This window comes from Pelobates fuscus, chromosome 4 (assembly GCF_036172605.1).
Source record: "Pelobates fuscus isolate aPelFus1 chromosome 4, aPelFus1.pri, whole genome shotgun sequence".
NCBI lineage: Eukaryota > Metazoa > Chordata > Amphibia > Anura > Pelobatidae > Pelobates > Pelobates fuscus.
In genome coordinates, this window is record NC_086320.1 from 298,569,628 (window position 1) to 298,583,589 (window position 13,962).

General features: G+C 39.3%; 1 protein-coding gene across 1 annotated transcript in view; it reads right to left on the reverse strand.

Annotated features, from left to right (window-relative positions):
- Window positions 1-736: 736 nt before the first annotated feature.
- ABHD5 (abhydrolase domain containing 5, lysophosphatidic acid acyltransferase) overlaps window positions 737-13,962 on the reverse strand; it is a 31,263-nt gene continuing 18,037 nt past the window's right edge. Inside the window, exons 3-7 of the mRNA XM_063452230.1 lie at window positions 10,837-11,209; window positions 8,824-8,978; window positions 4,524-4,635; window positions 4,262-4,448; window positions 737-2,257 (exon numbers count right to left, since the gene is read on the reverse strand). Coding sequence (XP_063308300.1) covers window positions 2,168-2,257; window positions 4,262-4,448; window positions 4,524-4,635; window positions 8,824-8,978; window positions 10,837-11,209 — 917 coding nt within the window. The 3' untranslated portion in view covers window positions 737-2,167. The remainder of the gene's footprint in view (window positions 2,258-4,261; window positions 4,449-4,523; window positions 4,636-8,823; window positions 8,979-10,836; window positions 11,210-13,962) is intronic.

A 13,962-nucleotide genomic window follows, 5' to 3' on the forward strand; every position in this document is an offset into this window, starting at 1 on the left:
CAGGAGTTGTATTGCACTCTCTGGGCAAGAGATGTCTGAGGGAGGATCGTTTCACGTACATCATATCAGCAGGTGGAAGGATTTCAATTCACTGCTAAGAAAAAAAATAAAAACAAACTAGAGGGAGACACAAAGTGGGATCTCCTTGCATATCTTATGTAAGAGGCATGTATGATTGTCTATGATGCTATCAGAGTCTCATTATTTCAGGTTACAGCTATGAACTTACAGGGGAAAAAAAAAAAAAAACTATTTGCAAAACGAATATTGCGTTACCATAAATCTTGTGTACATAATTTTGTTTATAGTAAGTCATATCAGCAGATATTAATGCAACATTATGTGGTGAAGTGTTTCCACCGGTTGGTAACAAATAAATCAACAAGTTAACTATACTGTACTTTTAGATGAAATCTGAAATGGTTTAATATTATGTGAAATACCAGAGAGGCCCACTAACTAATGCCAGCTGTCTTGGCAATGTCAAACAGAAAATCAAAAGCTTTGATCCATGTGAAAAAAAATAAAAATAAAAAATAAAAAATAAATCACACATCCACAACCTCTGAGCATGACCATTTCCCATAGACATTATGTTTTTAGAGTGGACTTTGAGGAATCTATTCAATTACTTCAGTTCTATGGCAATATTTTGAAAGACTTTTATTGAGCAACAAAGGAATTGAAAGATACTTCACGCACTAGGGACGTTTTGGTGTTAAAATTATTATTTCACACATCAGGGCTGTACTTCAAGTAATGGCTTTAGACAAGAGAGTTTTTAGTGCAACAGCTTTAACGGTCACCCTTCTGTTAGCCTGCAGGCTTCATATCGGATCTAGACATTTCCCACAGGGTTATTCATTAAATTGAGAATTCAAACTTTACGGTGACAATAGCCAAAATGGAAAAACAAATCTCTAAATCAGCTTTGCTTCAAGCTACTCTGCTTACATTTGAAATTCAGTTTAGTAAATAACCCTGACAGTTTTGTAGTAAAAAAGTCAGTATAAAATAATTGATGAATTATAACTGATTTACAGACTTCCTTAACTCCCCAGTGACTAACTTAGAACTGCCACACTTTGAAGGACAGAGTGCAAATGTGCGGGTTGTAGTAAAACAAGCATAGCTGCCATACACTTCCACACCTTTACTACTCCAACTTTTTCAGAGGAAAAAAAAAAATAATTTTATAGGCATCAGTTTGAATTAAAATTATTTCAATGAAATATTGACTTGTTCCAGTTGCCTAAATGAACTTTATTAAAATGAAAAATGAGTGAGAACAAAACCATGCATCCATATAAAACACACACTTCCCAAAAAGCAATGGGCTGAAAAATGTGCAAATGCAGCCTTGGGAACACACAACAAATTCAACAGCAGCAGAATTTCAGCCATGAGGATTTTCATTGATATTGGCACCTATGAAAACACACCTTCGCACAAAAGGTGCCCAAACACACAAAGAAACTGACACACCAAATACTTTATACTGGTTTTAGTGGCATTCTCAATAAAACTGAATACCAAACAACCAACATAATCCATACTGAAATTTTGACGGTGTGAGCGTTTCATCCTTTAGGGGCTAGGTGAAATGTCAAGAGCGTTGTGTTTATGGTGTGATTTCACAGTCAAGAAACCAACCACCTTAACATATATCTAGTCACCCATGCATCTTTCTTATATGCATCAATTGGCACAGACACCTATTTCACAATAAAAACATTAAAACGATAAATAAAATAACAGTGTGCATAGAATTACTCAGTAGTGACATTGTCACAACATGCATGGAGTATAAAGCTTACACCTTAAAGGGAGAGAAGTTCTTGGAATATTTCAACACAGGACCTTTTTTCCCCCAGTTAACAGGTATGAATATTGTTCTGTAAATATATATATTTCCTTAGAAATTTAACTTATAAATATAAACACTCTGAAAATTGTTGTAAAAGCTGTACAGCACTACTAATTTGAATTCCTACAAAAGGCACAATTCTGGTTCAATGTGCAAGTGTCTTTATAAAAACGGGGAAAAAGCACCAGTAATCAGGAAGCACATAGCAATTAAAGTGCTCTATCTGCATTGTTTTGTTTGCATCCTTCTGACAAGCTGGAACGAGTGCCCATAGGAAAGAGGGTTAGCGGTCTTAATCTCTCAATCCACAGAATCACAGATCTCTGATACTTTTTGATTGAAGTCTTCTGGCTGATCAGCAAAAACATAATGACCAGCTCCAAGAATTGCCTAAAATTAACGAGAAAACTCTTAATTGATCTTCACATAACAATCGACATGTGTACAAGGAGAACATCGCAATTCTTAAAAACAAAGTTATTCTAAGAGTGCATTAAGAGACCCTTACATAATTTGCTTAAAAAGGACCACTACAGACTTATTTTCTTTTATTAAAATCACTGTTTAGTGGATAATCTCCCATGAATACATACATGCATTCATTGGTAATAGATCTTGAAAGAGTTTGCAGAAGTTGCAGTTCTAATTTCCTGCAGCCTTTGCAAGTCATCTTTTTTTCCTCCAGAAGAGACCAACATTCTCTTCACAGGGATAAACCTATCAAAGGCTTCTCAGTAGAAGCCTCCAAATCTGTGCACTAGTGTGTGCGGCAGCTTGTGCACGTGGAGACGCTGGATTGTCTGCAAACTATGATCTGAGGTCTTTGTGAGTGGGAGGTGAGCACAAGTATAGCGCGCTTACCACATCCGTTAGCAGAGGGGAACTAATGTAAGGAGATCGCAAACCTCACTAGCTGGGGTGTTCCATAATTTATTAATAGAAGTGCTGAGTTCTCATTAAAAATACACATTTTTATCCGGAATACCTAGCGGAACCTATGTCTCACCAATGTTGCCAATGCGGATTCTACTGTGGTCAAACTACTGCTTATGTTTGTCGCATACCACTGTATATGTCACTGTACCACTAAAACACAAATAAAGAATGTAAAAAAAAAAAAAAAAAAAATTATAAAAAATAATGCGTTTTTAAAAACTGGGGTTATAAAAAAAATAATAATAATAAAGAACACTCCTCACCCATAAAGAACTTCAGCAATTAAACTGACATTTCCTGTAAGTTTAATAAAATATTTAGTGCATTTTCCATTCCTTTGACTTCTGACAATTTGGAAAAGTATTGCATTCCCAATTTGTCGTTGAAGCATGTGTTTGAACATGTAATGCATAATTACACAAAGTGAGCAAGTCAGCCTTCATGCAAGTATACGTCATAAAATTCATGCACCAGCACTACCAAAGGCATGCGGTTAGCTTTTAGGTCACAGGTGGGAGGGTATCAGTCAGCAAGCAGTGTTGCAGTAGTGTGTGCACATTTCATAATGATTCTCTATGACTGGAGACCTGGAATCGGCTGTCCATCCGTGTTAATTTTGGCTGTAAATTTCAATTTAGTTTTCGCCAACAACAAAAATCTAATGGGTTTAGTTAAAGCCTCTGTCTCTTTTGCCCCTCTGTGCAGTGTTAATTTTGGTGTCAAATTTCAATTTAGTTTTAGTCATCTTAATTGTTTTAGTCTAGTTTTAGTCGACTAAAATTTGATTAAATTGTTAGTTGACAAAATTAAACTGCTGTCCATGTGAGATTAGTTTTCTATGGAAATCACATTAGTGTGGAAAATAGCCAAACTGGTAATACATGAAGGATCAGTCACTGAACACTTATCTCTGCAGCACTTCCAGGGTCTGGGGTGGACAACTTCCCAAGGTATGCTGCCATAATTGTGTACAACATTATAAGTGGCATCTTCAACCTTCTTTTGGCACTCCGTATTTATCATGTGATATAATATGCCACCTATGCTGAATAGGAATCATGGGAGAGGCAGCCAAATAAAAAGGTCAGCTAAAGTATTTTACTTGAAATGCCCAGCCCAGGTAATGGCAGGGTTCTAGTAACGTGATTAAATATACATTTATGTACTCTAGAAATTAATTCAATATTAGTCTGCTAAACGTTTGTAAGGGAAACTAGAACTCTGAACTGGCATTACAGGCATAAGGGTTGCAAAATACCAGTGATGTCCTCAGTCATGATCAGAGCAATAAAGATATAAAAAATTTTTTGCTATGTATAGCGGTCTGATAATCAGTTGATGTGTGATCTCCTGATTAAGTGAAAGGACATGATAATACTTGATGCGCTGTGACCTTGCACACTCTGAAAATAGCACATTGATATCTGCCTTGCAGCAATAACCGATGTAAAGACTTACAATGGTGTTCACATAGGAATTTGGACGCAGTAAAGGGAGATTGTTGCCAGAGCTTCCGTCGATGCAAGATCGGGCACCATAGATCACAGTGATTGGAATGTCTGGGTGCAGTTTGTCAATACGATGCAGCATTGGTCTTCGTGGCCAGCCATGTGAAACAGTCATATTCCTGAAAGCAGTCTCACCGCTGCAATGAGAAATATATTTAGCTTAAATTCTATCACAACTTAGTTGATATTTTTTGTATTATGCACAAGCTTACCTTGGTGTCTGTGCATTGCAGTGGTAAATATATTCAGTTACAGTGTCATCATCAAACAGCGAGGAAAACTTTTTCTTGAAATCAGGCCTCAGACGTTGAACCAGGCTTAGTCCTAATGTGAAACAAGTCAAAATATAAAAAGTTTAACAATAGCTTGCGGGGAGGGGAGAGAGAGATTGAGGCACATTCAAAGCACTATTTTACTGGTTATTTCTTTGAGATCACAACCTAAGAATACTAGTGCAGATGTAGCTGGACGACTCCATATCTTATTTTTAATCCATGATTATGGAAGTACATTTCCATAGTGGTTATTACTGCTGACAAGGTGGGTCACTCACAAACTTCATTTCACACCATACTGAACCTATTCCTCTTATGCAAGGATAATGCTCGAGAATGTAGGACAGTTGATTTTTAGATTGAGACTGTTAAATCTGTTTATTAATGTGATTATGTATCCAATTGGATTAACTATATCAATACAGATCCTAAAAGTGGAGGTTGGGGTTGAACTTGATTGCCATGATGGGCATACACATTGTTTCAAAGATTCTCCAGTCTTGCCAAATATTTGTCTTATATTGACTTCTATAGTCATTTAAATTCAGCCTACTCACTAAATCTTTATACGTAACAACACCCAAAAGGAAATGGACATACAAATCTTTACTTGAGGCCATTAAGGACTGATAGCCAGGAGAGGCATCCTAACTTCTACGTAACACAGTCCTCAGTATGTCTCCAAAGTCCCTGCTTTTGGCCCAGAGCAGTGAACGTTAGGGTTTGAATCAAATATAAAGATCCATGTATGAACTATTAGTACATTTGCCTGAAACAATGCCTACAAAGCAGATTGAACCGGTTGTGTTTCTGACATTATACAGGTCAATAGACTAAAGTCGTGAAATAATGACAAAGTGTGCCAAGATAAAGGCCTAATTGGTAGGAACGAGTAAAGATTAACAATTTAATTAGGCCAAAGTCTCTTCATAAAACTTAACAGATCACCTTGAAGGCAGATAAATAATTTTACGTTATTCCCTTATGTTACATAGTTACATAGCTGAAAAGAGACTTGCGTCCATCAAGTTCAGCCTTCCTCACATTTGTTTTTTGCTGTTGATCCAAAAGAAGGCGCAAAAAAAAAAAAAAAACCCAGTTTGAAGCACAATTTTGCAACAAGCTAGGAAAATAATTCCTTATTGACCCCAGAATGGCAGTCAGATTTATCCTTGGATCAAGCAGTTATTACCCTACATTGAAAGATTATATCCTTGAATATTATGTCTTTGCAAGTATGCATCTAGTAGCTGTTTGAACATCTGTATGGACTCTGATAAAACCACTTCTTCAGGCAGAGAATTCCACATCCTGATTGTTCTTACAGTAAAAAAAACTTTCCTTTGCCTCAGACAAAATCTTCTTTCTTCTAGTCTAAACGCATGGCCTCGTGTCCTATGTAAAGTCCGGTTTGTGAATAGACTTCCACACAATGGTTTGCATTGGCCCCGAATATATTTGTATGATGTTATATCCCCTCTCAGGCGACGTTTTTCTAAACTAAATAGGTTTAAATTTGTTAACCTTTCTTCATAGCTGATATGTTCCATTCCTTTTATTAATTTTGTAGCCCGCCTCTGCACTTTTTCTAGTGCCATGATATCCTTCTTTAGAACAGGTGCCCAAAATTGCACAGCATATTCAATATGTGGTCTTACCAGTGATTTATAGAGAGGCAAAATGATATTCTCGTCCCGAGAATGAATGCCCTTTTTCATGCATGACAATACCTTACTGGCCTTGGCCACTGCTGATTGACATTGCACATTGTTGCATAGTTTGTTGTCTATAACAATTCCCAAGTCCTTTTCGTGTGTTGTTATCCCTAATTCACTTCCATTAAGGGTATACGTTGCTTGTGTATTCTTTACGCCGAAGTGCATAACTTTGCATTTTTCAACATTAAATTTCATCTGCCATTTGAGTGCCCAGTCCCCCAGTCTATCTAAATCCTTCTGCAGCAAAGTAATATCTTGCTCACATTGTATTATTTTACAAAGTTTTGTGTCATCTGCAAACACTGAAACATGACTTTCAATGCTGTCTTCAAGATCATTTATAAAAATGTTAAATAGAAGGGGTCCCAGAACAGACCCCTGAGGGACACCACTTGCCACCTCTGTCCAGCTTGAAAATTTACCATTAACGACAACTCTTTGTATTCTGTTTTTAAGCCAATGTTCTACCCAAGAACAAGCATTTTCATCAAGACCGATTTCCTTGAGTTTGAACACTAATCTTTTGTGTGATCCTTGCAATCTTGGTTGGAAGATTTGACACATGAAAGTGAAATCTTGAAAATGTAACCTTGAACAAGGTTTTGTTCTGGTTGATTTGAGGTATGTTGTGAACTGAAACAGTTGGATATCTACCTGACCATTCATCTTACTCAATATAGAGGAAAGCAATGTTATCACTTGACTCTTAAAGAGCATGATAGTAACTCACAATTAGCAAGTCCCTTGGCCTGGAGATCAGTCATGATAATCTCCCAGATATGGAGTGGAGCTGCAGTGAGAAGACTGTCTTACTGCAAGAATAAATGTGAATAACTTTTTTTCTTAATTGAGAAAGTGGGGGGTTCTAAATCTACTCCAGAAACATAAAAAACAAATGCATTTTTAATGTTGAAGTATTCCTTTCAAATAATTTAAATACTGGTTGAGGCACTTCCTTATCTAGGCAAGACCCACTAGAGACCCTGCAAAGAATGTCATTTAAAACAAAACGCAGGAGCTTAAGAGATTTTTTTTCTTGGTTGCATATTTGTAAGTTACCTATGTAAAAAAATATATAAAATCAATGTTAAGATTTAAATACCTATATCCCGGATATGCTACGAGATTTTAGAAAAGATGTTTGGCAATAACTAAAAATTAAAAATACAAAAATACAAAAAACAATTCAGAAAAAAAGTCTGAGAAACTGCAATAATTACATTTCCGGGTTAACTCCACCTCAAGTTGAAATCCTAGCACGAGCGTACCCATTGCCATGCATGTGAATAAGGTCTCTCCCGGTAGCAGACGTCACGGAAAAGGAGCATGAGCGGAGTCGCCTGACCCAGATTTACGGTAAGTGACTAAAGGGGTTTTAACCTCTTAAACACCACGGGAGGGGGTGTGTGAGGGAAGGGGGCTCTGTAGGAACCTATAGTGCCAGGAAAACGCACTATAGATCCCTTTGAACTATATGCACACCCACCACAACTATGTGATATTAAAAATAATTCCTAGTAACGTGTACCGACTCGCTAAGGCAGCAGCTGCGCTCGTGTGGCTCAAGTATTGGATAAGCCATGCTTCTGTTACCTTGCCGAGTAGTTTCATTCAGGAACTTATGGGATATGAGGAAAGTTCCCTCAGGAGAAATAGGAAGGTCAGGAGCTTATAATTACCACCCATTTACCAGTTCCTAGAGAAACTAGGGATTTGAAAAGAAAATGGAAATTGCAGAAAGTTACTTTTTCATTGAAATAAACATTTAATGGGGAGAGTGGCACACTACTCGTCTTTGAGTGTCTCAATGTTTCTGAATAAACCTCTAAGATTTTAAATGCAAAATATGTATCCCTATGTTTGTTTTGCACATTTGTATGTGTACGCTATATTGTACATACACATTGTAAGGTGTTTTTTTTTTGCTGCTAATCTGGAGTGTACAACTGATATCTAGATATGTCAAAAAAATATATATAAAAAAAGTGTATATATACACACACACACACAATATATACATACATACATACATACATACATACATACACATAGGTTATGGTGGGAAAAATTGTGATTGAAAATCCTTTCCATCTGAAGTCTGTGGATAGTTAATACAATGTTAAACAAAAATCTGCACACCAGTCAAGCCATAAGACTTGCTTTTCCCACAGAAATCCCAAAACTGCAGCGATGTTACAACCGCAAAGGATTCTGGGTGGACATATGCAAATTAGTTTAACAAAATCCCATTTTTGCCTCATTCCATTTTAAACATTGATTCCTTTTAATCTGTGTTTGCTGTATACAACAGCTTGAAACACAATATAGGAAAAGATTCAAAACCAGTGAACCACTCATGGACAGCTGTTTCATTGTTAATGCAACTCATCAGCATGAGGTTGGTAACTGGTTTGCTTATTGACTGGTGTGCAGATTTTTGTTTAACATTGTATTAAATATAAAAATAGAATTTGCATGAGAATATATATATATGCATCCTTTATAACTTTGTAACTCACCAAACGGCCCTGCTAAGCGAAGTCCTGCCAGTGGGTTAAATGGACTCAGCATGGCTCCAACTGCTCTGATCCAGATTGGAATTGGTCTTTCCTCATCAACATTGTCTGATCGTTCTGAAAATCCCCATGGTTCCACTAAAATTAGACTTTTTACCCTTATTGAAAAAACAATATAATAAATTAATCTCTGCACTGAATTCACAGCATATAAATAAGGCTGTATTCAGACCACTAACCAAGTCATTAAAAAGGTACTGTTCAGCAAAGACAAAATAAAGTACAAACAAACAATCCAGGAATCCATGATACAGGAATGTATCAGAGAGCATCATGCAAAAACTACTTTTGCATCCTTTCTATCCCACCACAATCATCTTCAAACATTAAGAGGGACACATAGGTACAATCCAAATCTCTTCTATACATTTTTACAATTCTATATTTTTTATAAATACAACTACGACCACCACACTATCTGACAATGTATTACATGTTAACCCCTTAAGGACACATGACATGTCTGACACGTCATAATTCCCTTTTATTCCAGAAGTTTGGTCCTTAAGGGGTTAAACAGGTTTCTGATAACTTTGTAACTCTGATAAGGACCTATTTGGCAGTGAATACTTCCCTAATATCTCCACAGCAGGTCCCAGTTATGTCATGGTCTAGTACTACTACTGTATAGTCCAATATCGTGACATAAGTTCACCAGGTCTTTCATTGCCCACTGCAAAGATCCCAGAGGCAGATACATGACTAAATGAAAATTGTATTCCTACACTGCTCTATTTGTATCTGTACCTGTATATTAATATTTATAAAGTGCCAACAAATTCCAATGCGCTGTACAATAGGTGGACTAACAAGTATTTGTAACACGACTAGTTGGACGCAAAGGAACAGAGGGTGTTGAGGGCCCTGCTCAAACAAGCTTGAGTTCTAGAGGGATATGACAATTCATCATACATCTCAAGTATGTATCTTAAAGGTGGAGGGACCATTTCAGAACTTAATTCTTCTATTGTGTTTTCTGCTATTCCTTACTGCATTATGAATGTAAAGTACAAGAAAGGTGCTTACACATTATTTTGCATTATATTTTTTGCACTCCATCGTTTTTTCACTCCATAAGATGCACATTTTTCCTCCTCAAAAGTAAGGGGAAATGTCTGCATCTTATGGAGTTAATGTGTGTTCCCTGAAGCCGAATCTGTAAACCCGAGTGCAGGTGTGAAAAGCAGATCCCAGTCGGGAAGCATACTGAGATCGTGCAGCATGAAGGAGGGAAGGCAGCAGAGAGGAAGCGGCTGGGGTTCCTGTGTCGGATCTGTCAGGAGTTCCTGAGAGTGCAACCGGATATCAGGGCAGTGGAAGCTGAACCCCACAACTTCGATAGGAACCATGACAAAAGGACTGGACTGGTACAGGTGAGTGTTGCTCCCTGCATGCCGTTTGATATTTCCCAAACACTGGCCAAGCACTACCTAGCAGCAGCCAAACACAACAGGGTCCCCGGTCTCCTGCAGCCAGGGAAGAGGGCTATGCACGGCTGGGGTCCTAGCTTCCTAATCTGGCTTCTACTTTAGGAGACGCTACATTCACTGAGTGACAAGTCCATGTAGAGACACACTGATCCACGCACACACAGTCACCGACAGACCCCACGCAGAGACACACACACACACACCAACTCTCTTCATGCAAAGAGTCGGCATCAGAGATATACCATGACATCATATCCCAGTGGCAGACAAAATGTATGAAGAGAGAGCAATATGTATTGCAAGGAGCAGGCTGGCCTGCTACCACTCCTCACAACTTCCCGAGCAATGTAGTGCAGTGTCCTCTTAACTTCTGGTCATGTTTCATAATAGTTTTGTCTCATTTGTGGTTATATCCCCATGTTATAATTGTAAAGCACTGTGTAATAAGTAGGCACAATATAAAATGCAAATAATAATCCCATAAAAATAACTGCTTATAAACAAGAGAGCAGATAGCATTACTTACCGAGAAGGGTATTTCAAGGAGTAGGCAGATGCCAAAAATGCACCCAGATTATGTCCAAGTAAAATCATATGCTCCAAATCTAAAGCATTCCTCCATTCTTCTATAGACTGGACAAATTTTTCTTCTGCTTTTCTCGCGTCTCCATCAAAAAGAGGTCTACTACTACGGCCAAATCCCAAAATGTCAAATGCATATACAGGTCTGTCCTTGCAAAGTGCCTCAAAATTGAGAGCCCACAGTCCAACCCCACCACCAAACCCATGCAGCAAAACAAGCGGAGTTTTATCTGATAATGTTTCAGTAAATGATAAGGTCCATATCTTATTTCCGTCAGATATTACCATGTGTTCTTTAGTGCAGGGGCTTTTAATACCTGTACAGAGTGAGGGAAAAAAAAAAAAAAAAACACAAAGTCAAAAACATTAAATCTTTTTGGGTTATCAATTAAACCCATTAAATAAAACGAAATATGCAATTGATAAATTTAGCTAGAGTAGAATAGTAATCCTGATAATGGATACAATGTTAAAGGGACACTATAGTCCAGGGCTTGAAAAAAAAAAAAAAAAAAAATAATTGCTTTCAATCCACGAGCCAGCAAAAAAAAAAAAAAAAGGAAAAGCTTTTCCCCCCATCGACAAAAATAAAATTCTTAAAGGGACACTATACTCCCCCAGAACTACTACAACTTAATGTAGTGGTCTGGTGTCTATAGATTGGCCCTGCAGGATTTTCAAAGTAAACTATGCCTTTTCATAGGCAGTGTTTAGATTGCTGCCTAGTAACACCTCCACTGGCCGTCACTCAAACGGCCACTAAAGTGTCTCCTACCTACATTCAGCGTCTTCACGCTCTGCATGAAGTCGCTGGACATTCCCCATAGAGATGCATTGATTTATTGCATCTCTATGATGAGATGCTGATTGGTAATTGATAATCTTAGCGATAGAGGCTGGCCAGCTGCAGCGAGAACAGCATAGCGTTGAAAAAAAGGTGAGTAAGAACACCATTCCCATGCGATCAGAGGGGGCTGGTGACCTAAACTCACACAGACACACACCCCCCCTCCCGACAGAAACACCCGCCCCCCCCCCAGACAGAAACATACACACACCCATATATAGTTTTAAGCCACCCTACAACCTTTTGGGCTCACGGGGGTGGCTTCCCTGGGGTCCAGTGGGACTGGGTAGGAGCAAGTGACAATAGGTTAGTGGGGGCTGGCTGCGGCTGATGGGAGCAGCTGCCGCTGTTCAGACTCCCTCCTCCCGTCTCCTCAGCCCCATGCAGATCTGTGCGCCAGGACGAAGTGAAGGGAACTGTAATTCCTTCATCCTGGCGCGCAGGCAGCTCTGCTTAAATGGGCGGGCTGGAGGGCCGGCTCTGTGGAATGGGAGCAGGCGGACCAGCTTTGCAGCAAGCTGGCAGTCTTTAAATGCTGCCCTTCAAGCTTGCAAGTCCCCTGCTGGCGGGATCAGACTGACCTATTCCATTGTTGATTCGTCAAGCCCTGCTATAGTCACCAGAACAACTACAGCTTTTTGCTGTAACGGTCTTTTCATTTAAAAAAAAAAAAAAAAAGGCAGTGTTTACATTAAAGCCTAGAGACGTCTAGTGGATGGTCACTGAAGGAGTTTCCTGGGTCAGTGCTGAACTGCCATTCTGCGTCTCCACATTCTGCATGGAGACGCTGAACTTTCCTTATAGAGATGCATTGATCCAATGCATCTCTATGAGGGGATGCTGGCTGGCCACGCTGGGGTTTGGCCCCGCCTTCCTCCTTGACAATCTAAGCCAATCCAATGCTTTCCCTATGCGAAAGGATTGGGTTGGCTACCATCATCAATTCTGATGACAGTCAAAGAGGCGGATATGGGGCAAGGCCAGCGACGGCAGAAAGGTAAGCTTTAATCCTTACTAAGGGAGAAAATGGGGCGGGGCAAGCCACCTAAATGGTAGTTTTCACACTATAAAAGGTCAGTTACACACGTTTGTGTTCCTGACCTTACAGTGTTACTTTAAGGATCAGGACTAATCCCAATGAAGCTCTGAACCGCTCATCCGATATGAAGGTTGGCATGACCATCTGCCCCAACCCCATGCCAAAGCAGTTTTTTTTCTATGTTGTGACTGGCACAAGGAAAAAAAATATAATGCAATAAAGCCTGATGAATGAAACAATAAATTGGCCAATACATTTATTTAGTAATGGAAAAACAAAACCCCTCTGTGGCGAACAGAGTCTCGCCACAGGCTTTTGGAGGGGCCTGCTTGCCAGCCTCCTGCCAAAAGACTATGGGCCAGGACAGCAACTGTAATGACCCATATTTTATTCCCCTTGTTCGGCACTTTCCATAGAACCGAACGGTAGCTCCCTGACGGCTGTTCGCATGGACCAAAACCGCAAATAGACTTCAGGGGGACTTAACCGCGAATGCCCTGGAACTATTTTCGGAATGAAAACTTTGCCATTCCCGGTCGGTCCCCCAGCGACACTTGGCTGCGATGCTATGGAAACGTTTTAGGCATAGGACCATGCGTGTGGTCCGTCAAAAAAATAAGACTTCCGGGAAATTCCTGAATCGATCTGGGAGATTTTTGAATATGTTGTTCACCCAGATCGGGGCTATTAGGGGATATAACTTTTGTGGGTTTTTTTTTTTACGTTTTGAAGGTATTTTTGGGGTTTTATAAAAAAACAAAAACGTGTGTTTGTGTGTCTGGAGATAATCGAGTTAATACAGTACTTGACTCAATTATCTCCCAGGTACAGAGGAGGGATTGACCTAATTATGTGTGGGAGTGTCCTGGATCTGAGAGCCAATGTATGCGTGTATTTTTTCTGCTGTGGTTTACTCTCAGGTCCAGCAGGGAGTGCTCCTTGCATGGGGACTTGCATATAAGGCCAGTTGTGGCTACCAATAAACGAGTTCCAGCTTACCCTCAACACAGAGCCTAGTCTCGTGATTGAGGGAACTACTATGCCTGCTATAATCTCTGCTCCTGGGATTGTTCTTTGGATTGGTATAGATCACTAGCTCTTGAAAGAGCTACACTGCTATACCCTATTGGAGGAGAGGCCTTCTCACTGGGAGCTGGATCCAGGAGTTTGGTCCAGGGTGGGAA